Source organism: Protobothrops mucrosquamatus, unplaced genomic scaffold, assembly GCF_001527695.2.
Source record: "Protobothrops mucrosquamatus isolate PMUCROS unplaced genomic scaffold, P.Mucros_1.0 scaffold2997, whole genome shotgun sequence".
NCBI lineage: Eukaryota > Metazoa > Chordata > Lepidosauria > Squamata > Viperidae > Protobothrops > Protobothrops mucrosquamatus.
This window is the reverse complement of record NW_015389017.1, coordinates 190,459-207,094: the sequence shown is the minus strand read 5'-3', so window position 1 is coordinate 207,094 and position 16,636 is coordinate 190,459. Positions and strand designations below refer to the sequence as shown.

The 16,636-nt window shown below is 39.1% G+C and overlaps 1 protein-coding gene across 1 annotated transcript; it reads left to right on the top strand.

Annotated features, from left to right (window-relative positions):
* Window positions 1-1,318: 1,318 nt before the first annotated feature.
* SLC37A1 (solute carrier family 37 member 1) lies at window positions 1,319-14,600 on the top strand (the record flags this gene model as incomplete). Its single annotated transcript, XM_015826185.1, is given in 10 exon segments — window positions 1,319-1,447; window positions 2,432-2,522; window positions 4,442-4,504; window positions 5,582-5,667; window positions 5,977-6,025; window positions 9,263-9,336; window positions 9,611-9,689; window positions 10,519-10,616; window positions 12,346-12,398; window positions 13,963-14,600. Coding segments are annotated over 10 exon segments (729 nt in total). The 3' UTR covers window positions 13,979-14,600.
* Between the last annotated feature and the right edge of the window lie 2,036 nt (window positions 14,601-16,636).

Genomic DNA, 16,636 nt, shown 5'->3' with positions numbered 1-16,636 from the left:
TGACAGTGAGAACAATTAACCAGTGGAACAACCTGCCTCCAGAAGCGGTGAATGCTCCAACACTGGAAGTTTTTAAGAAGAGACTGGACAGCCATTTGTCCGAAATGGTATAGGGTTTCCTGCCTGAGCAGGGGGTTGGACTAGATGACCTTCAAGGTCCCTTCCAACTTTACTACTACTACTACTACTACTACTATTACTACTACTACTACTATTATTATTATTATTATTATTATTATTATTATTATTATTATTATTATTATTATTATTATTATTATTATTATTATTATTATTATTATTATTATTAATGCACTGGTTAAATGTTTGTAAGTCACCCAGAGTTGCCTCAAAGCAAGACGGGTGGCAAACAAATCAAATGAAATATAAAATAAATACAGTAAGCCCCCCAAAGAGCCCATGCCAGATAAGAAATCTGAGCAACAGGAAAATAAAGTGAAGGTAATGTCATGGCAACAAAGCTTATCCTGAGAATGGAGGTGTTCTATATATACCCAAATATTCTTGCTTTCATTGGGAAAGACTTTTTAAGTGAAAGCTAAGGATACACTCTATTTTTTTGCAATATGAGGGAATTGTGGCTTAAGCAATGCTGTAACTCTATTAGCAACAATATCTATTTAGCTCTATGCTTATAGAAAACCGGGTATTCAAATTCCATATGGGAAGCCCATAATGTGTGGAATGGAAAATAGAGAAACTCCTATTCCTCCCTCTTAATGAAATCATAATAGTTACTCTGAAGCACTGCCTTCTACTCCATAGCTGTGTTCTGAGCAAAGGGATAAATAAGCCTGGTGTGTTCACGCTGAAAAAACAAAACGTCCCTCTGACTGCTTTACAGAATTTGCAAGCACATTTGCCCTACAGAAAAAGACAAGAAGTGATCTTTGTGTAAAGAGAGGGACTGCTTTTTGTTTGCTTGCTTCTTTTCCTGAGAAGGAAAAGGCAAACAGTAATATCTCTTGCGCCCACCTCACTGAACAGAAAAAATAATAATCTCAAAAGCAGGAACAGGGATTAGAGGAAATCTAAAGAGGTTTCTCCTATCTGAAGTCTTCCACCATGGCCTTTGGTCCACAGTGGTGGAAATGGGAAGTCTCTGATCTGGATGTGGTTCCCACTTCTGCTATTACACACAGAACATAGAACATGAAATGCTTCCTTAGTATTCAGTATATAAATAGCATATCAATATATCATTTCTTTTTTTTAACGGTACATTATAATATCTCAGTTGCTTAGTTTATAAAGAGAAGAGACATACTGCCTACATTGAGTTTGATGGGGTCTTTTATAGGATCCAGAAATGCATTGTCTGCTACCAAGCAATGAGAATTGCACAAAGCCACTGAATCTTAATGGAGGATATGAACACTTTGAAAATGGAAATGCTGCAATAAGTTTCACTGGAGCTTTGCAAATACCTGTGAGTATGCCAGCTTCTCTAGTAATGGTACTGGGGGCGGGGATCATTGGAAATATCCACATCACCCAAATTCTAATTTGAATGCGGGGACTAATTTGAATGTGGGGACTATGGAGATAAAATCCTTAGAAGTACGCAGATCAGCCAATTTCTAATTTGAATTTACAATCAGATTTGAATCTCTTTGATTTCAAGATTCAGTTCTATTGTATTGAAGTATGTGTACATATGTGCAAAAGGCTTCTGGATCTTTGAATTGAACTGAAAGCATCTGATTTTATTCAACACATTAAGTGAAGTTGACAGTTTAACACTTAATTCATTTGAAAGGAGAGGATCAATCAAACTGAAACCTGAATCAATCCTATAGATCCCTAGAAAACCGTCAGGTTTGTTGTTAATGCATGGCTTTGGAATTACCATTAGTGGGTATTACTTCACAGAGAAGGAAACCCTCTAGACAGCGTAAGGTTCAATTAGCAAAAAGTGCTGTGCCCTTAACAGAGATGAGAGATCAGAATGGACTATGTAAGAAGATTCCTCCCTACCCCCAAGTTTGAAAGATTCCAAGATCACAGTCACTATTAAATGATAGCAAAAGAAAGAGTTTTATTGGATGATACCTTATCCGCCGATTTGCAAAGGAGGGTCTGACATTAATGTGCAGTGGGGGCTGTTCCCAGGCAAGGCTCACTTGCTGTGGAACTTTCCAATGGATCCCTGATCCCATATATTGAAATAAATTTTATTGGTCAATCATACAGAGGGTATGTGACTGCAGACCATCATGCTGTTTGCTTTGTATCAGTGGTTACCCTTTGAATATAGGCTGTTTATGCATGATCCTATATTATCATTCAACTATCTCTGTATAATATTGGACAATTATATGTTGTACCGAAATCCTTGCACAAAAATTAGCCCAAAGTAAAGTGTTTATTGTCTTTTTCTTTTCAAATAAATCTTATTTTCCATTCTTTGTAGGGAGTGGTAGAATTCTCTCTCTGCCTATTATTTGCCAAATTAGTCAGCTACACTTTTCTTTTCTGGCTTCCACTATATATCACTAATGTCGGTAAGTGTCCTAGTTTAAAGAATTATGAAAGACTGGTCATATAAAACATTACCACAAATCATATTTGAGAGAGAGTTCAATATGGTTAAACTTTTTCAAAAATTCAGTCACACGTTTACTCAACTGAGTCCTTTGGGAGTGGTGGTTTTTTTTAAAAAAGTAAATAAAGCATAATAACAGGCAAACATTTCTCAGATTTTTATTTAATAGATATGATGAATTAAGTTATTTTTGTAAGTTAAACAAAAAACCTGATTATATCCAATTACATAAAGTACTGTTTGCTAAAGATGTGCATAACAATTTCACCAGCTAAATATCTGCTCATAACAATTGCTGATTGGAGTAAGGAAAGACAGAGAGATACAAGAAACTGTGTATGACAAAAATTAGGACATATGTTTCCCAGCCAGTCTCGCAATCCCTTGCTCTGCCCCCCACCCAGCAACAGCCATTTACCTGCCAGATAGAAAAGGATGGAAAGGGGGAAGGAAGNNNATAACAATTTCACCAGCTAAATATCTGCTCATAACAATTGCTGATTGGAGTAAGGAAAGACAGAGAGATACAAGAAACTGTGTATGACAAAAATTAGGACATATGTTTCCCAGCCAGTCTCGCAATCCCTTGCTCTGCCCCCCACCCAGCAACAGCCATTTACCTGCCAGATAGAAAAGGATGGAAAGGGGGAAGGAAGGAGGGAGAGGAAGAAACCCTCTTGCCCATGCCATCTCCTTGCACGCTACCCCATCCATGTGCCTTCCCAAACAAGTGTCACCCCCACGTGTCTTCCCAAACCCATGCAGCACCTCTTCACACCCCCATGCACACTCTGTGACCCTCCCCACTACTTGCCTTTCTCCACTCATGCAGCATCTCTTGGGTCTCTTTACATATCTTCACAAACCATGCCACACCCTCCCATGCACTGTCTCTGATCTGCACGTTCCTCTCAAGCACTCTTCCCAACCCTCGCCACGCTCCTGTGCACCATTACCAACCAGCAGAGCACCTCTCACATAGCCCTGCAACCCCCATACATTCTTCTTTATCCACACCTCTCCTACATCCCTCTGAAGCCACCCCCTTACACATATTTCTGACTTGCATCCCATCGTGTGCTCTCCCACACCCAGCAGCAGCCATTTAGCAGCTTGCTGGCCTTGGATTTATGACTTCCTGCTGGCTTTTGGAAGGAAGGAAGGAAGGAAGGAAGGAAGGAAGGAAGGAAGGAAGGAAGGAAGGAAGGAAGGAAGGAAGGAAGGAAGGAAGGAAGGATGCTCCCTGCCAGTTCCCACAAGGAATTCAATGTGGAACCTGGCAAGAAGTTGAAAGTCATTCCCACTATTTTTTTTTGCCCACCAATGGTCATTCTGTTTCTCTGTTTAGGTGAGGAAATATCTCTGAAATGATGACCAAATGGAGCATGAGTTGTCTAGTACCTTATTGTAATTCATTTGCATTTTGTAAAAATTACGAGAAACTAATCCTAGGAGGAAGAAACTTCATTTTTTAACATTTTTGTAACAGATAGTAAAACATGCAATCCATTATTCGTACTTCGTATTGAAATATAGTAGACCAATCCTTTATTAAGGGAAGAAAAATACATTTTTTAAAAAAAAATCACAAAATAAATTCTATCTCAGAGGCGTTTTTCCTTTCATATAGCTTAATATGAGATATATGAGATGGCATGTGATTCCTCTACTTTAGTACTAGATACGTGACACAAGACAAGGGAAGCAGAAAAATTCGATATGATTCCAAATGATCCGATGATTTGTTTCTCCATATTACAGCTGAAAAGGTAGTAATTTAGACAAGCTAGACCTGCTGAAACAGTTGTCTTGGAAAATATTATGGCACCTGAAAATATTTAAACTGTTGCTGACATATTTTTTATGTTTCATTGGTAGAGCATCTTGATGCCAAAAGGGCAGGTGATCTTTCTACCCTATTTGATGTTGGAGGAATTTTTGGTGAGTGTGCTACTATGACCTGTTTATTACCTTTGAAACCTACACATATATGAGTCTTTGGTTTTTTAAATCAAATTCTGAAACAGAGACAAGAAATACTTTGAAACAGGGAGTAGATGCTGATAATTAAAGTTTGGTTGGCGGCTTGAGAAAATATTGGAGGGTGTCTTTAATGGAGTTGTCAGACCTGCCTCAACTTGAACCTTTAAGTAAGAATGATCCTTTCTCATTTGATGAGAAAGGTATAGTTTACGAAAGGTCAAGTGAAATACAATAGAGCAAAGCCAGAACTGAAATTCGCGGGCCAAATCCCCAAGTGTAACTTTCCCCCCTTAGGCACTTCCCATTGTTGTCTCCCCCCCCCCATTGTCCAATCAATTTCAAAGAAGATGTTTTTGAAAGGGTCACTCTGGGTGTAGGCTGGCTTGCAGCTGCATTCTTCTCACAGCGGGGCAATTTTGAAACGCCATCTCGGAGAGGCGCACTTTCCCCCAAGCATCCTCCCTCCCTTCCACCCTCTCTCTAGGATCCACAACAGAGTGGTAACGAGTGATAGCAGAGCGCAGGCATGAGGTGGCAGTTTTGACAGAAGCTTTGGATGAGAGTGGTGGTTTTGATATTTAATAACAGTTTGTACGGGGCAGAAAAGTAGGAGTCACTGGGATGCATTCTTAAAAGTGCGAGTGAGCTATTTCCATTTTGTAAGGGTTGGCAGTGAAGGATTTTTTTTTTATTTTTTCCACAACTGCAGCAGCTTGGTGTGAAGTGGTATTTTTTGCTCAGTATTGCTACATGGCAGTACAAAAAATGAAGTAGGTGATTGGGGTGGAATTGGAGTGGATGACAAAAACAGACAAATGTTCAACGATGTTGTCAGCTGAAGAGTAAATAGAGGAGAAGATTTATCACTGCAGAATTAAAGGTAATCATGATTAGCTTTGTGGATGAGCTACTGTACATATGAAGGGCACTTCCTAAGAATCAAGGAAAATATTACTTTTATAGTGTTATTTTGCACAGTTTTGAATGTGCAAAGAACATTGTTACATTTTGCACCTCTCTCTCTTTTTTATACAGGTGGAATTTTAGCAGGTGTAATATCAGACCGACTCAAAAAAAGGGCTACAACTTGTGGCATGATGCTGTTGATAGCTGGACCCACTGTAAGTTTTGAGGTGATGGGTGACGATGATGATTATGAAAGTGTTGAAGGCTTTTTGAATTATAATGTATAAACAAAAGCAGGCTTAATGAAATAGAATTGCATTTTTGTACCCTACTGTTGTGGATATCTAAGCATTTTTCTTTCTCTAGAACAAACTATACCCACTTCTTCAATTTTGAATAATGACAAATGAAAATAGAATTCCAAAAAGAAAAATAATGCTAAATTTGTAGTGGACATCTAGCCAAGAGAGCTTGACTTACTACAGAATGATTCGAACTAACTGTGCTATTTGTATTTATCCTAGCTGTATATATTTTCTGTGATCAGTAAAATGGGATTAGAGGCCACAATAAGTAAGTTTTATGCTTTATTCTTCCTTCCCCCTCCCCGCTTCAATTGGATTGTTTAAATATAAATCCACTCCAACTTTTACTTAACTCTGGAATTTTTATGGTTAAAACTAACAGTCTGGGTTACACTGAGATAATTTCTGTTCAGATCAGATAATTTATTGTGAATGAAAGATTCAGAAAACAAATAACTTTCAAGTGATGTGTTTCAATGAAAATGTCCTCAATATGGTGCCCTCTAGATGTTTTCTGGATTACAATTGGAAAGCATAAGATTGGGGAAGGAAGGTTGTCATACTCCAGGTGACAGGCAATTCTCCCTAGAGAAAAAAGAAGAGATGTGACATGCTTAATAATAAGAATAATAAGGAGCATTAATAATTATTGTCAATTATTAATAAGAATGAGAATTATTATTAATAATAAAATAATAATCAATACTAAGAGTAATAATTATTAATAATAAGAGATGTGGCATGCTTAATAGTAGATGGGAAAAGCCATTTAGCCATTGGGTCCAACTGCCAACTCGGTGCAAGAAACCAGGTAAAGCATCTAAGAGAAATGGCTAACACACTCAGTCATGAGGACTCGTTTGTTGTTGTTAATTGCGAAATTGTGTCCGACCCATCGCGACCCCATGGACAATGTTCCTCCAGGCCTTCCTGTCCTCTACCATCTTCTGGAGTCCATTTAAGCTCACGCCTACTGCTTCAGTGACTCCATCCAGCCACCTCATTCTCTGTCGTCCCCTTCTTCTGTTGCCCTCAATCTTTCCCAGCATTAGGCTCTTCTCCAGTGAGTCCTTCCTTCTCATTAGGTGGCCAAAGTATTTGAGTTTCAACTTCAGGATCTGGCCTTATAAAGAGCAGTCGGGATTGATCTCTTCAAGGACTGACCGGTTTGAACACCTTGCAGTCCACGGGACTCGCAGGAGTCTTCTCCAGCACCATAGTTCAAAGGCCTCAGTTCTTTGTCGCTCAGCCTTTCTTATGGTCCAACTTTCGCATCCATACATTGCAACTGGGAAAACCACGGCCTTGACTATACGCACTTTTGTTGGCATGGTGATGTCTTTGCTTTTAGTATGCTGTCTAGATTTGCCATAGCTTTCCTCCCCAGGAGCAAGCGTCTTTTAATTTCTTGGCTGCAGTCCCCATCTGCGGTGATCTTAGAGCCCAGGAAAATAAAATCTGTCACTACCTCCATTTCTTCCCCATCTATTTGCCAGGAATTGAGAGGGCCAGATGCCATGATTTTGGTTTTCTTAATGTTGAGTTTCAAGCCAACTTTTGCACTCTCCTTCTTCACCCGCATCAAGAGGCTCTTTAGTTCCTCTTCACTTTCTGCCATTAGAGTGGTATCATCTGCATATCTTAGGTTGTTGATATAGATGAGGACTCTACCAAAACCCATTAATTGGTGGAATTGCTGTGACTGATAAAAAGGATTTTCTTAACGTTCCACCATAATGTACTTTCCTGCAAATTCTATAATTTCATGTAATGCTTTCTAAAACTAGAGAGACGAGATCTTGATGTTCTAAGTGAAACCACTTCAAGTTATGTCATCCATCCCTCTCTACATCTTCTTTCTTTTTCTCTGACTTTCTTAAGGGACAAAGTCATCAAGCTGTGTATCTGAAAATGTTAGCAGTTTTGTGGGGAAGATTGAGATATTAATTTTATATCTAATGAATACAGCTTTAAAACTGTAATTCATAATTATATCATTTTTTCACTTCATTTCTGTTTTCCTTATCCACTCATAAGAGTTAGCGTAATTCACGAATCTCTGTTTCCCAGATCAGTAATAATCATAGCAACAGCAATGATCTGGGCCATAACTTGTTTTCTTTCTTGTCAGATCATACTTTGCAACAACTAAGGGAAGACAATCAGATCGGACAAACTGATAAAATAAAATAGGTTTACACAGCTCCTATTTTCATAAAGGAATTCTGCTAATCAACAGAACACTGGCCACAAGCATTTATCAAGTATTGTAGCCCAGCCCAGCTGAAACCATCACCAAATCATTGTCATTTCTTGCTCTCTTCTTTCCCCCCTCTTCTTTCCCCAATGCTCAACTTATTGTCTAAGAACATTGGAAGAGAAGCTTGGATTGCATAGAATACAGGTGTCAAACTTGCCACGTCACGTGATGTGTCGCGATGTATCCCGACTTCTTTTGCATGGCCGACAATGGGGTGGGCCTGGCTTCGGTATGACGAAACCGGCCCGCGGACCGGCAGTTTGACACCCCTGGCATAGATGGTAAAAAGAAAAGAAATAGCTTTCTTCTTCAATAAAATGTTTCTCATTTCCCTAGCTTAGTAATAAGAAAAAATAATGCCGTTTTTTTTTTTAGCTACAGTCATTGCTACAGTGGATAGTAATGTATAGGTCAGGGGTAGGCAACCTTGGCTCTTTTATGACTCGTGGACTTCAACTCCCAGAATTCCTGAGCCAGCCAAGCTGGCTCAGGAATTCTGGGATTTGAAGTCCATGAGTCATAAAAGAGCCAAGGTTGCCTACCCCTGGTATAGGTAAACCATATAATGTTTATATTTATCAGTTGTTTAATTGGCCATAGCAATTAACTATTGCTTATTAATTACTGATTATTAAGATATTTAGGTCTAGCAGTTAAGGTGCTGGGTTAGACGCCAAGACAGTGAATTTTAGTCTTCCCTTAAGCAGGAAAGACAGCTGAGTGATTTTGAGTCAGTCACTCTCTCTTAGTTTCATAGGGTTGTTGTGGGGAAAACAAGAGGAGGGAGGATGAATATGTTTGTCACCTTGAGTTACTTATAAAGTAATAAAGGGAGGATAAAAACCTAATAAATAAATCAAGTGTAAGTGCAGGTCACTATGTGCTGTGTTATAAACAGCTGGTTAATGACCACAATAAAGTTTTTTCTTTTCATTACTATAAATAGCATGAGCACCATTGACCTTAGTGATACTTCCTTTAGAAAGCAGTATTTTAAAAGATTACACCATGTGTCTCCTTTATGTGCTTGAAGAGGCACACCTATAGTAAAGGTGCATAGTTCCAAATGAATGAGAACCTGAATTGAGCAGAGTTTTCTCATATGTTTTTCCTTGGGCCTATTCTTTTCAATAACAAACTAATATATGAGCCTTCCAGTGTTTAATAAAAATTAAATAACAGGTCCTGCATCTGCTGACTGTTGATGATATTAAATACATATTAACTTCAATTTTTAAATTTAAGTTATGCTGCTGATCTGTGGAGCTCTTGTAAATGGTCCATATGCATTGATCACAACAGCTGTCTCTGCTGACCTGGTGAGTCCTTTTCTGTTCTATATGGAGCATATTATTTGCCACAGTATTTTTGTTGTATCATTTCTAATAAGTACATATAAAAAATCAGAACACAAATTCTAGAGGAGGAGGAAAATATATTGTGCATTGGTGATATTCAGTGGCAATATTATAATTGCATTTTTTTCAGTGTCGCACCAGATAATGTGAGGAAGATTTACAATATAAATAAGATGAAGATTATCTCTATTCTCTATTCTCTAAGTATTTCTATCTGAATATTTTGTTCTTAAAGGGTACCCATAAAAGCCTTCATGGAAACGCAAAAGCACTCTCAACTGTTACAGCCATCATTGACGGAACAGGCTCCGTAGGTATGGTATCATCCTCAAGAACAAAAGGCGGGAAAGTTTGATAGGAAACTCTTGACCAGTCTTTCCCAGTCTGGTCCTCTCCAGATTTTGAGAATGTTCAACCAGTGTGAGAGTTAGTTTTAAAAAAAGGTCGCAGTCAGGATGCGCCTTGTGCCTACGTGTATCACTTAAACAGTAGAAGCATATAAATCATCATGCTTTTTCAATGGTGACTATGAGTTCTAGTTCCACTTGAGACACAAAGCCAGCTAGGTGACTTTGGGTCAGTCACTCTCTCCCAACCCTAGGAAGAAGGTAGTGGCAATCCATTTCCAAAAATGTTGTCAATATAATTTTATGTTTGTTTAATTGCCAGGAATCAAAACTGACTTGAAGGTACACACACATACAGAGCGAGAGAGAGAGAGAGAGAGAGAGAGAGAGAGAGAGAGAGCAGTGCAGTGCAGTGCAGTGCAGTGGTAGGATCCTTATGCAAATATATTAGTTACATTGAAATTTATTGAAATTTCAATAAAAAAGTTGATAGGTTTGACAAGATCCCGAACTGTGAATCTTGAAAATGATCCTCTGCCAGCACTCCTATAACACCAGCTACAACCCAGTGAAGTGAATGTCACAAGAAGACTAGTTTGCCATCAGCCTGGGATTCCGCTGATGGTTTGCACATGGAAATGGGTGAGGATGATAGGAAGAAAAATGATCTGGATGTATTGTCATTCAGAACAGCTTGCAAAGCCATCCAGTTGTGAGTTTTCAAAATCATTCTGAAGTATTAGATGCCTCAGGTCCCACCCTGTGTGTGCTTTAATGTATGTGCATGGTATTTTAGGTGCAGCATTGGGACCATTGTTAGCTGGTCTTCTTTCTTCATCTGGTTGGAACAATGTCTTTTACATGCTGATGATAGCAGATGCCTGTGCCTTACTGGTAAGTCGTACTGTACTGTAGTGTTGCTCCCTTATTTGTTGAAATGTGGTATAATCATTTGTTACATTGCTTCTGTGAAAGCTTGAACTTCCACAGTGTGATACTTCACCCAAAGGAGCATTTGGATACATACTGGGCTAATTGTATCTCAGTTTCTATGCAATATCTGCTTGTTAAAATATTTTAACTGGAAGCATAGGGTACATTTATTTATATAAGTTTCACCAGTAGATGTCATAGTTCGTATGTTAGCTAACAGTAACATTAATGAACATATCATTTTAAAAAGGATATTTAAAAATCTGTCCCTCAAATAGCATCACAGAGATTATTCCTGCAACCCTGCAATTCCTGCAACTAAAATATAAGAGACAGGTTGGTGTAGTGGTTAAGGTGCAGGCTAGAAACCAGGAGGCCATGAATTTTAGACCCACCTTAGGCCCAAAACCAGCTGAGTGACCTTGGGTTAGTCACTCTTTCTCAGCCCTCGGAAGCAGACAAGGGCAAACAAATTTTGAAAAACTTGCCAAGAAAACCACAGAGACTAATCCGGTCAATTTCCAGGAGTCAAAAACTGGCTTGAAGGCACACACAACAACAACTAAAACAATAATGTAAAATTCTTCCTTATGGCCTGAAATAAATTTCCACAAGGGAGAGCTATTTGCATAAGTCAGTGATGGCGAACCTTTTAGAGACCGAGTGCCCCAAAACTGGCCCCGCCCCTGCTCCATCCCCCGCTCCACCCCTGCTCCACCCTCACCCCATCCCCTACCCCACCTGTCCACAGGGCCACTCACCGCCTCCATGGCCCACCGCAGATCGCCCAGGCAGCCCAGCAGTGCCGTGGCAGCCACACCCTCTGCCCATGCCCCGCAGCATCAACTGTGCGGGATGGGGCATGAGGGCAGAGTCTTGTCTACGCTGCCTGGCTGCCATGTCCTTGGTTGCGCTGCTCCGTGTGGGCCACACTCGGGGGTGACTCTCCTCCAGGGGGGCTGCTGGTGAGGAGGGGGTCATGGGGGAGGTGAGGCTGGGGCAACGGCACGTGTGCCCACAGAGAGGGCTCCGAGTGCCACCTCTGGCATGCATGCCATAGGTTCGCCACCACTGGCATAAGCTATGACAGCTGCAAGACCACATATGATAAAGATCCACAATTACATGTAGTGATCTTATGCTGCTGCATTGTTAGACCCTAGTTTTATTCTTACTGGATTTACTGAAATAAGTCTGAAGTTTGTTCTAAATTTCTTCACTTTGATCAGAAGGAGATAAACCTGAAATGTCATATATCAGCGAGTTACTAGGAATCATCTATAGGTTCAGTACTGAAATTTAAATTTATTTAAATTTAAGATTTATAAAATCTTGCCAGTTAGGTCATGTGAAATCTTATGCTAAAAATGGAAATCTGACATTAAAGTGTAATATGCTACTTCCTTCTATTTCTTCATTGCTATTATTTTGCATTAAATCTTGCTAAGTTCCCAAGGTTTGTTTTCTGAATCTGCTGCCACTTCCTTTCGGTTTCTCAGACACACCCAGGTGGTCAAATGCCTTTCTTTAAAGATTGGAATGAAGAATTGGCGACAAGAGTCTTCTCTGTTCTGTTAACATTCAGAAAATCACTATTTAGATGAAGAATTGATGTCATTAATTTTGGGGGGGGTTGTTTCTTGTTGTTCTTGACATTTTACAGTTAATTATTTTTTAAATATGTTTACAGTTTTTACTCCGTCTTATACGAAAGGAACTTCGATGTAGTCTTGACCAGACCTTGTAAGTTTCTGCATAGTAAAAAAAAAATAATTCTGACTTGCTTAACATTCATTTTTGATTGTGTATCTTTTCATAGAGCATTGTTACCACTTTTTCCCTTTTTGTTATTTGGAATTCTGCTTCTTGGTCAGAACAGCGACATATCTTCAGCAGAGGCCTTACTGAGCACACTGCTGAGAACTGTATTCAGCCACAAATTTCTCACCTCTTTCACAAAAAGAGGTGTAAAAATGATGTATGTTTTAAAAAAGTAGTTGCTACAGTTCTCCTGTAAATAGGTTCAATTTTTTCTTTCATTTCCTTTTTTATTTTTAATCGTTTTAACTTTATTAAGGTATCCATATTTGTTTTAAATTTCTGGAACTGTGATTTAAATATCTTTTAAATTCTATTGCTGCTTTTAACTCAGAAATAGCTAAGTATATAGGTAGAATAACAGCTCTCTATTTTGTGTGCTCTTTTGTTTAAGAAAAGATAATTGTAGCCCTACTGTATATAGCAGGGGTCCCCAACCCCGGTCCATGGACTAGTACCGGGCCGTGGCATGCCAGCAACCGGGCCACATAAACAAGCAAAGCCCCATCCGTGAGATGCAGGCAGCACACAAAACCACGCCCCCTCCGGTCCTTGGAAAAACCTCTCTCCACGGAACTGGTCCTTGGTGCCCAAAAGGTTGGGGACCTCTGGTATATAGTACAAGGTGCAAAGCTCCGGACACTAGTCCTCAACTTACGATCACAATTTAGCCCAAAATTTCCATTGCTAAGCAAAGCAGTTATTCAGTGAGTTTTGCCCCATTTTATGAACTTTTTTCCCACAGTTGTTAAGCAAATCACTGCAGTTATTAAGTGAATCATGTGGTCATTAAGTGAATCTGGCTTCCTTCATTGACTTTGGTTGTTTGGGAAGGGAAGGGTCTATGACAACTCATCACGGCCATCTCGCCGTGGCCCACCTGGCGGGGGACAACTCGCCAATCCATGCAGGATGACTCATCGCAAGAAATATCCTCCATTGCTTCTTCTACATTATTTTCATTTTGGTCAATGGAAATAATATTGAAGAAACTGTGGCAGGTAACATTTATTACATTGAGTTATCCCATGTCCTGAGGCGAGTTGTTCTGCAGCAAGATGGCCACATCAGGTTGGGTGTGGTAAGATGTCTGCAGCAAGTTGGCTGCGGCAAGTTGTCCCATTCCAAGTTGGAGGTACAAATGGTGATCATATGACCCCAGGACAGTGTAACTGTCATAAATACATGCCAGTTGCCAAGCACCTGAATTTTGATCACGTGACCATGGGGATGCTGCAATGGTCGTAAGTGTAAAACAAAATGGTTATGTCACTTTTTTCAGTGCTGTTGTAACTTCAAACAGTCACTAAATGAATGGTTGTAAATCGAGGACTACCTGTATATCTGTTCCTATGTAGTGGTCACCTAGATCTTTAAAGCCCTGATATGAGAAACCTAAATATCTATACATCCTTCTTTATATAAATATATAAATTTAATGTATAAGATTTCTTGTTTTTCACTTTCTAATATTTCCATTCTTTTGTAGGTTTAAGGAACACTAACTTTTAGACAAGAGATTTATTTAAAACAATTGTTCTTAAAGAGGTTAATCCAGAAATCCTACTTGATCCTTCTGAGAGGAAAGCTGCTATATAAAAGTCACATTGCACATCTTTCTTTGGATTGCTGATATCCCTGGAAATAATATTTGCATGCAAATCGCATTTCCTGAAAAGCTTATACAGTTATTTTTAGACATCAGAATTTTGACTCTTTTGCACCTCCCCTCTTAACTTTGCACATTAGCATCAGGAATGTAACAATGTGAAACAAAGGATCTCCTAGCTATTCTACATAGCAGAACTGAGCCAAAGAAAACTGTGCCTTTATCCTCACTTTGTCAAAATATTATACTACATGATTGCTTTTATGTTTTGAGAGAATATACAGATTGAAGACAAAAAGTGAGGGGAATAAATTAACTCTGGATACTTTTTTGTAATGTGGTAAAAAATGAGCAAAATGTGGACTCAGATGTCTGTCCTGTTATGTCATGTTTACTTTTTGTTAAAAAAAAAAAAAACGACTGTTGAATATACAATTATTCCTGTTCAAAATATTCAGCTTTTTTATTGTCCATTGTTACTAATATCTCTCATTGTACAATTAAATATTGAACTTGAATATTTTTATAGCTGATTACTAAATTAGAAGCAAGTAACTTGCATTAACAGAACTTTCAAGGCTTTTCAGAATGATAATATCTGTTAGGCTGCTTGATTTTTGAAACTGATCGAAATGGAAATGGATTTGAAAGTAATATTCAATAGTTACTGCAGCTGTTGCATTTATTCTCTCCCATAGGTATTTTTAATTTGGGGAAAACATTATAAAGTAAATTCATAAACACTGAACCAATTTACTAGTTGATATTGTTGACATCCAAATTTGATATGTGTGGGGAGATTTATTTGGATGGCCTCTGCGATGGGCTTGCTGGGACTTTCCCTCCCATTTTGTTTATGCAGAACTGGCCCCAGCATCCAATTTGAATGGTGTAAAACCCATACCTTCATGACAATACATTTGCAAGAATCCTTCATATATATTTGTCTGTGAAACCTTAGAACTGCCCTGAATGCATTTGACTGATTTGATTCTTGTTTATTAGTGCATTTTGAAAAGGACAGAACAGTAAGCAATTATTAAATTACTTATTTACTTACTTGTGTCCTTTAACTGTTTAATGCCAGTTGATCTATCTCACAGTCCAACATATTTAATCCACTGGGTTTCTTCACAATGGAGCTCTTTACAATGCAGGAGAAGAGAACAAACAGCAACAAGGTGGATGAATTCAATTACAACAGTGATGAATGCATCATTGGAGAACATGAAAGGCCAGATTGGGAACAGATCATCTTACAGAAAGCCAAACTATGTGGTTGCTAAGAGACAATACCTACTTGATGTCATATAATGAAAAGATCAAATTGATAGAAAACCTGAAGACTAGAATAGTTAGAGTGCTAGGAAAAATGGACCTGAGATTATACAATTTTCCTCTCCTGATTACTGTGGCCTTTCCTTCTGAGTAAATGCAGCTGCCATTACTAACCCCAAATCTGAAATAGACGGTACAGCTGATTCCCCGGGAAGAAAAAACACATTTATTTACATGGGTCTTATCCAATCATTTTATTATAATGGGGGAATTGGGAAGTCGGGATTCTTTTCCCTCCATGTATTCATTTATATTGCGAAGGAAATATTTCCCATCAGACTTGTCACAGGGGGTTCTTGTGGGTTTTCAGGATTTGATCAAAACTCAGTCTAAAATAATTTCAGATTTTTTTCAACTTTATTAAGCAGATGGCAGCTATTCATCTGTTTTGGTTTCACATCCAAGCCTTGCAAGATAATTTGCAGTCATATCAGCTAAGATGATTTTCACTCTCTACCTTTTCCCCAGCTGTTCAGGAGCTTAAAGTTATGAGACTGTACAAATGATTTTTCTTTTACTCCTGAGTATCATGTAGCATAAATATTTTCTAGCTGGACATGTATACACTACAAAATGGAGTTTATATGTAGGCATTCCTTTATTTCTATGCCCTACATCCGTGGTGGCGAGCCTATGGCATGCGTGCCACAGGTGGCACGCAGAGCCATCTCTGGACACACGCACTGTCGCCCAAGTCCTAGGCCTTCAGCTGGGTTTTATAAAACCTTTTCACTTTAGGCCTCCGCCACCATGTGGAGAAAAAAAGGTTCAATCAATCAATTTCAACTTCTTGCGGAGGGGGGGAAAGATCTCGCAAAGTTGGAATTGATTGATTGAACTTTTTAGTCCCACCCAGTCTGCCATTACCACCGCAGCCATGCCCACCCAATGGGCCACGCCCACCCAATAGGCCACACCCACCCGACACCCGATGATACATTTGGGTTTTGGGTTGCAGTTTGGGCACTTGGTCTCTAAAAGGTTTGCCATCACTGCCCTACATATTTCCTTATTTGAGGTTAAGGAAGTGCCTATAGATACTGGTTGTAATTTTCCTCTGAGTCAGGCTGACAGCTGGCATTCCTCAGGCTGGTAACCTTTGATCTTCTGCATTCTTTACTCCACTAGAAGCATTTGTATTGGGTAGATGAATCTCATAGCACATCCATCTCTTTATCTTCAGCAATCTTTGAGCAATTCTTCAACTAACAAGCCT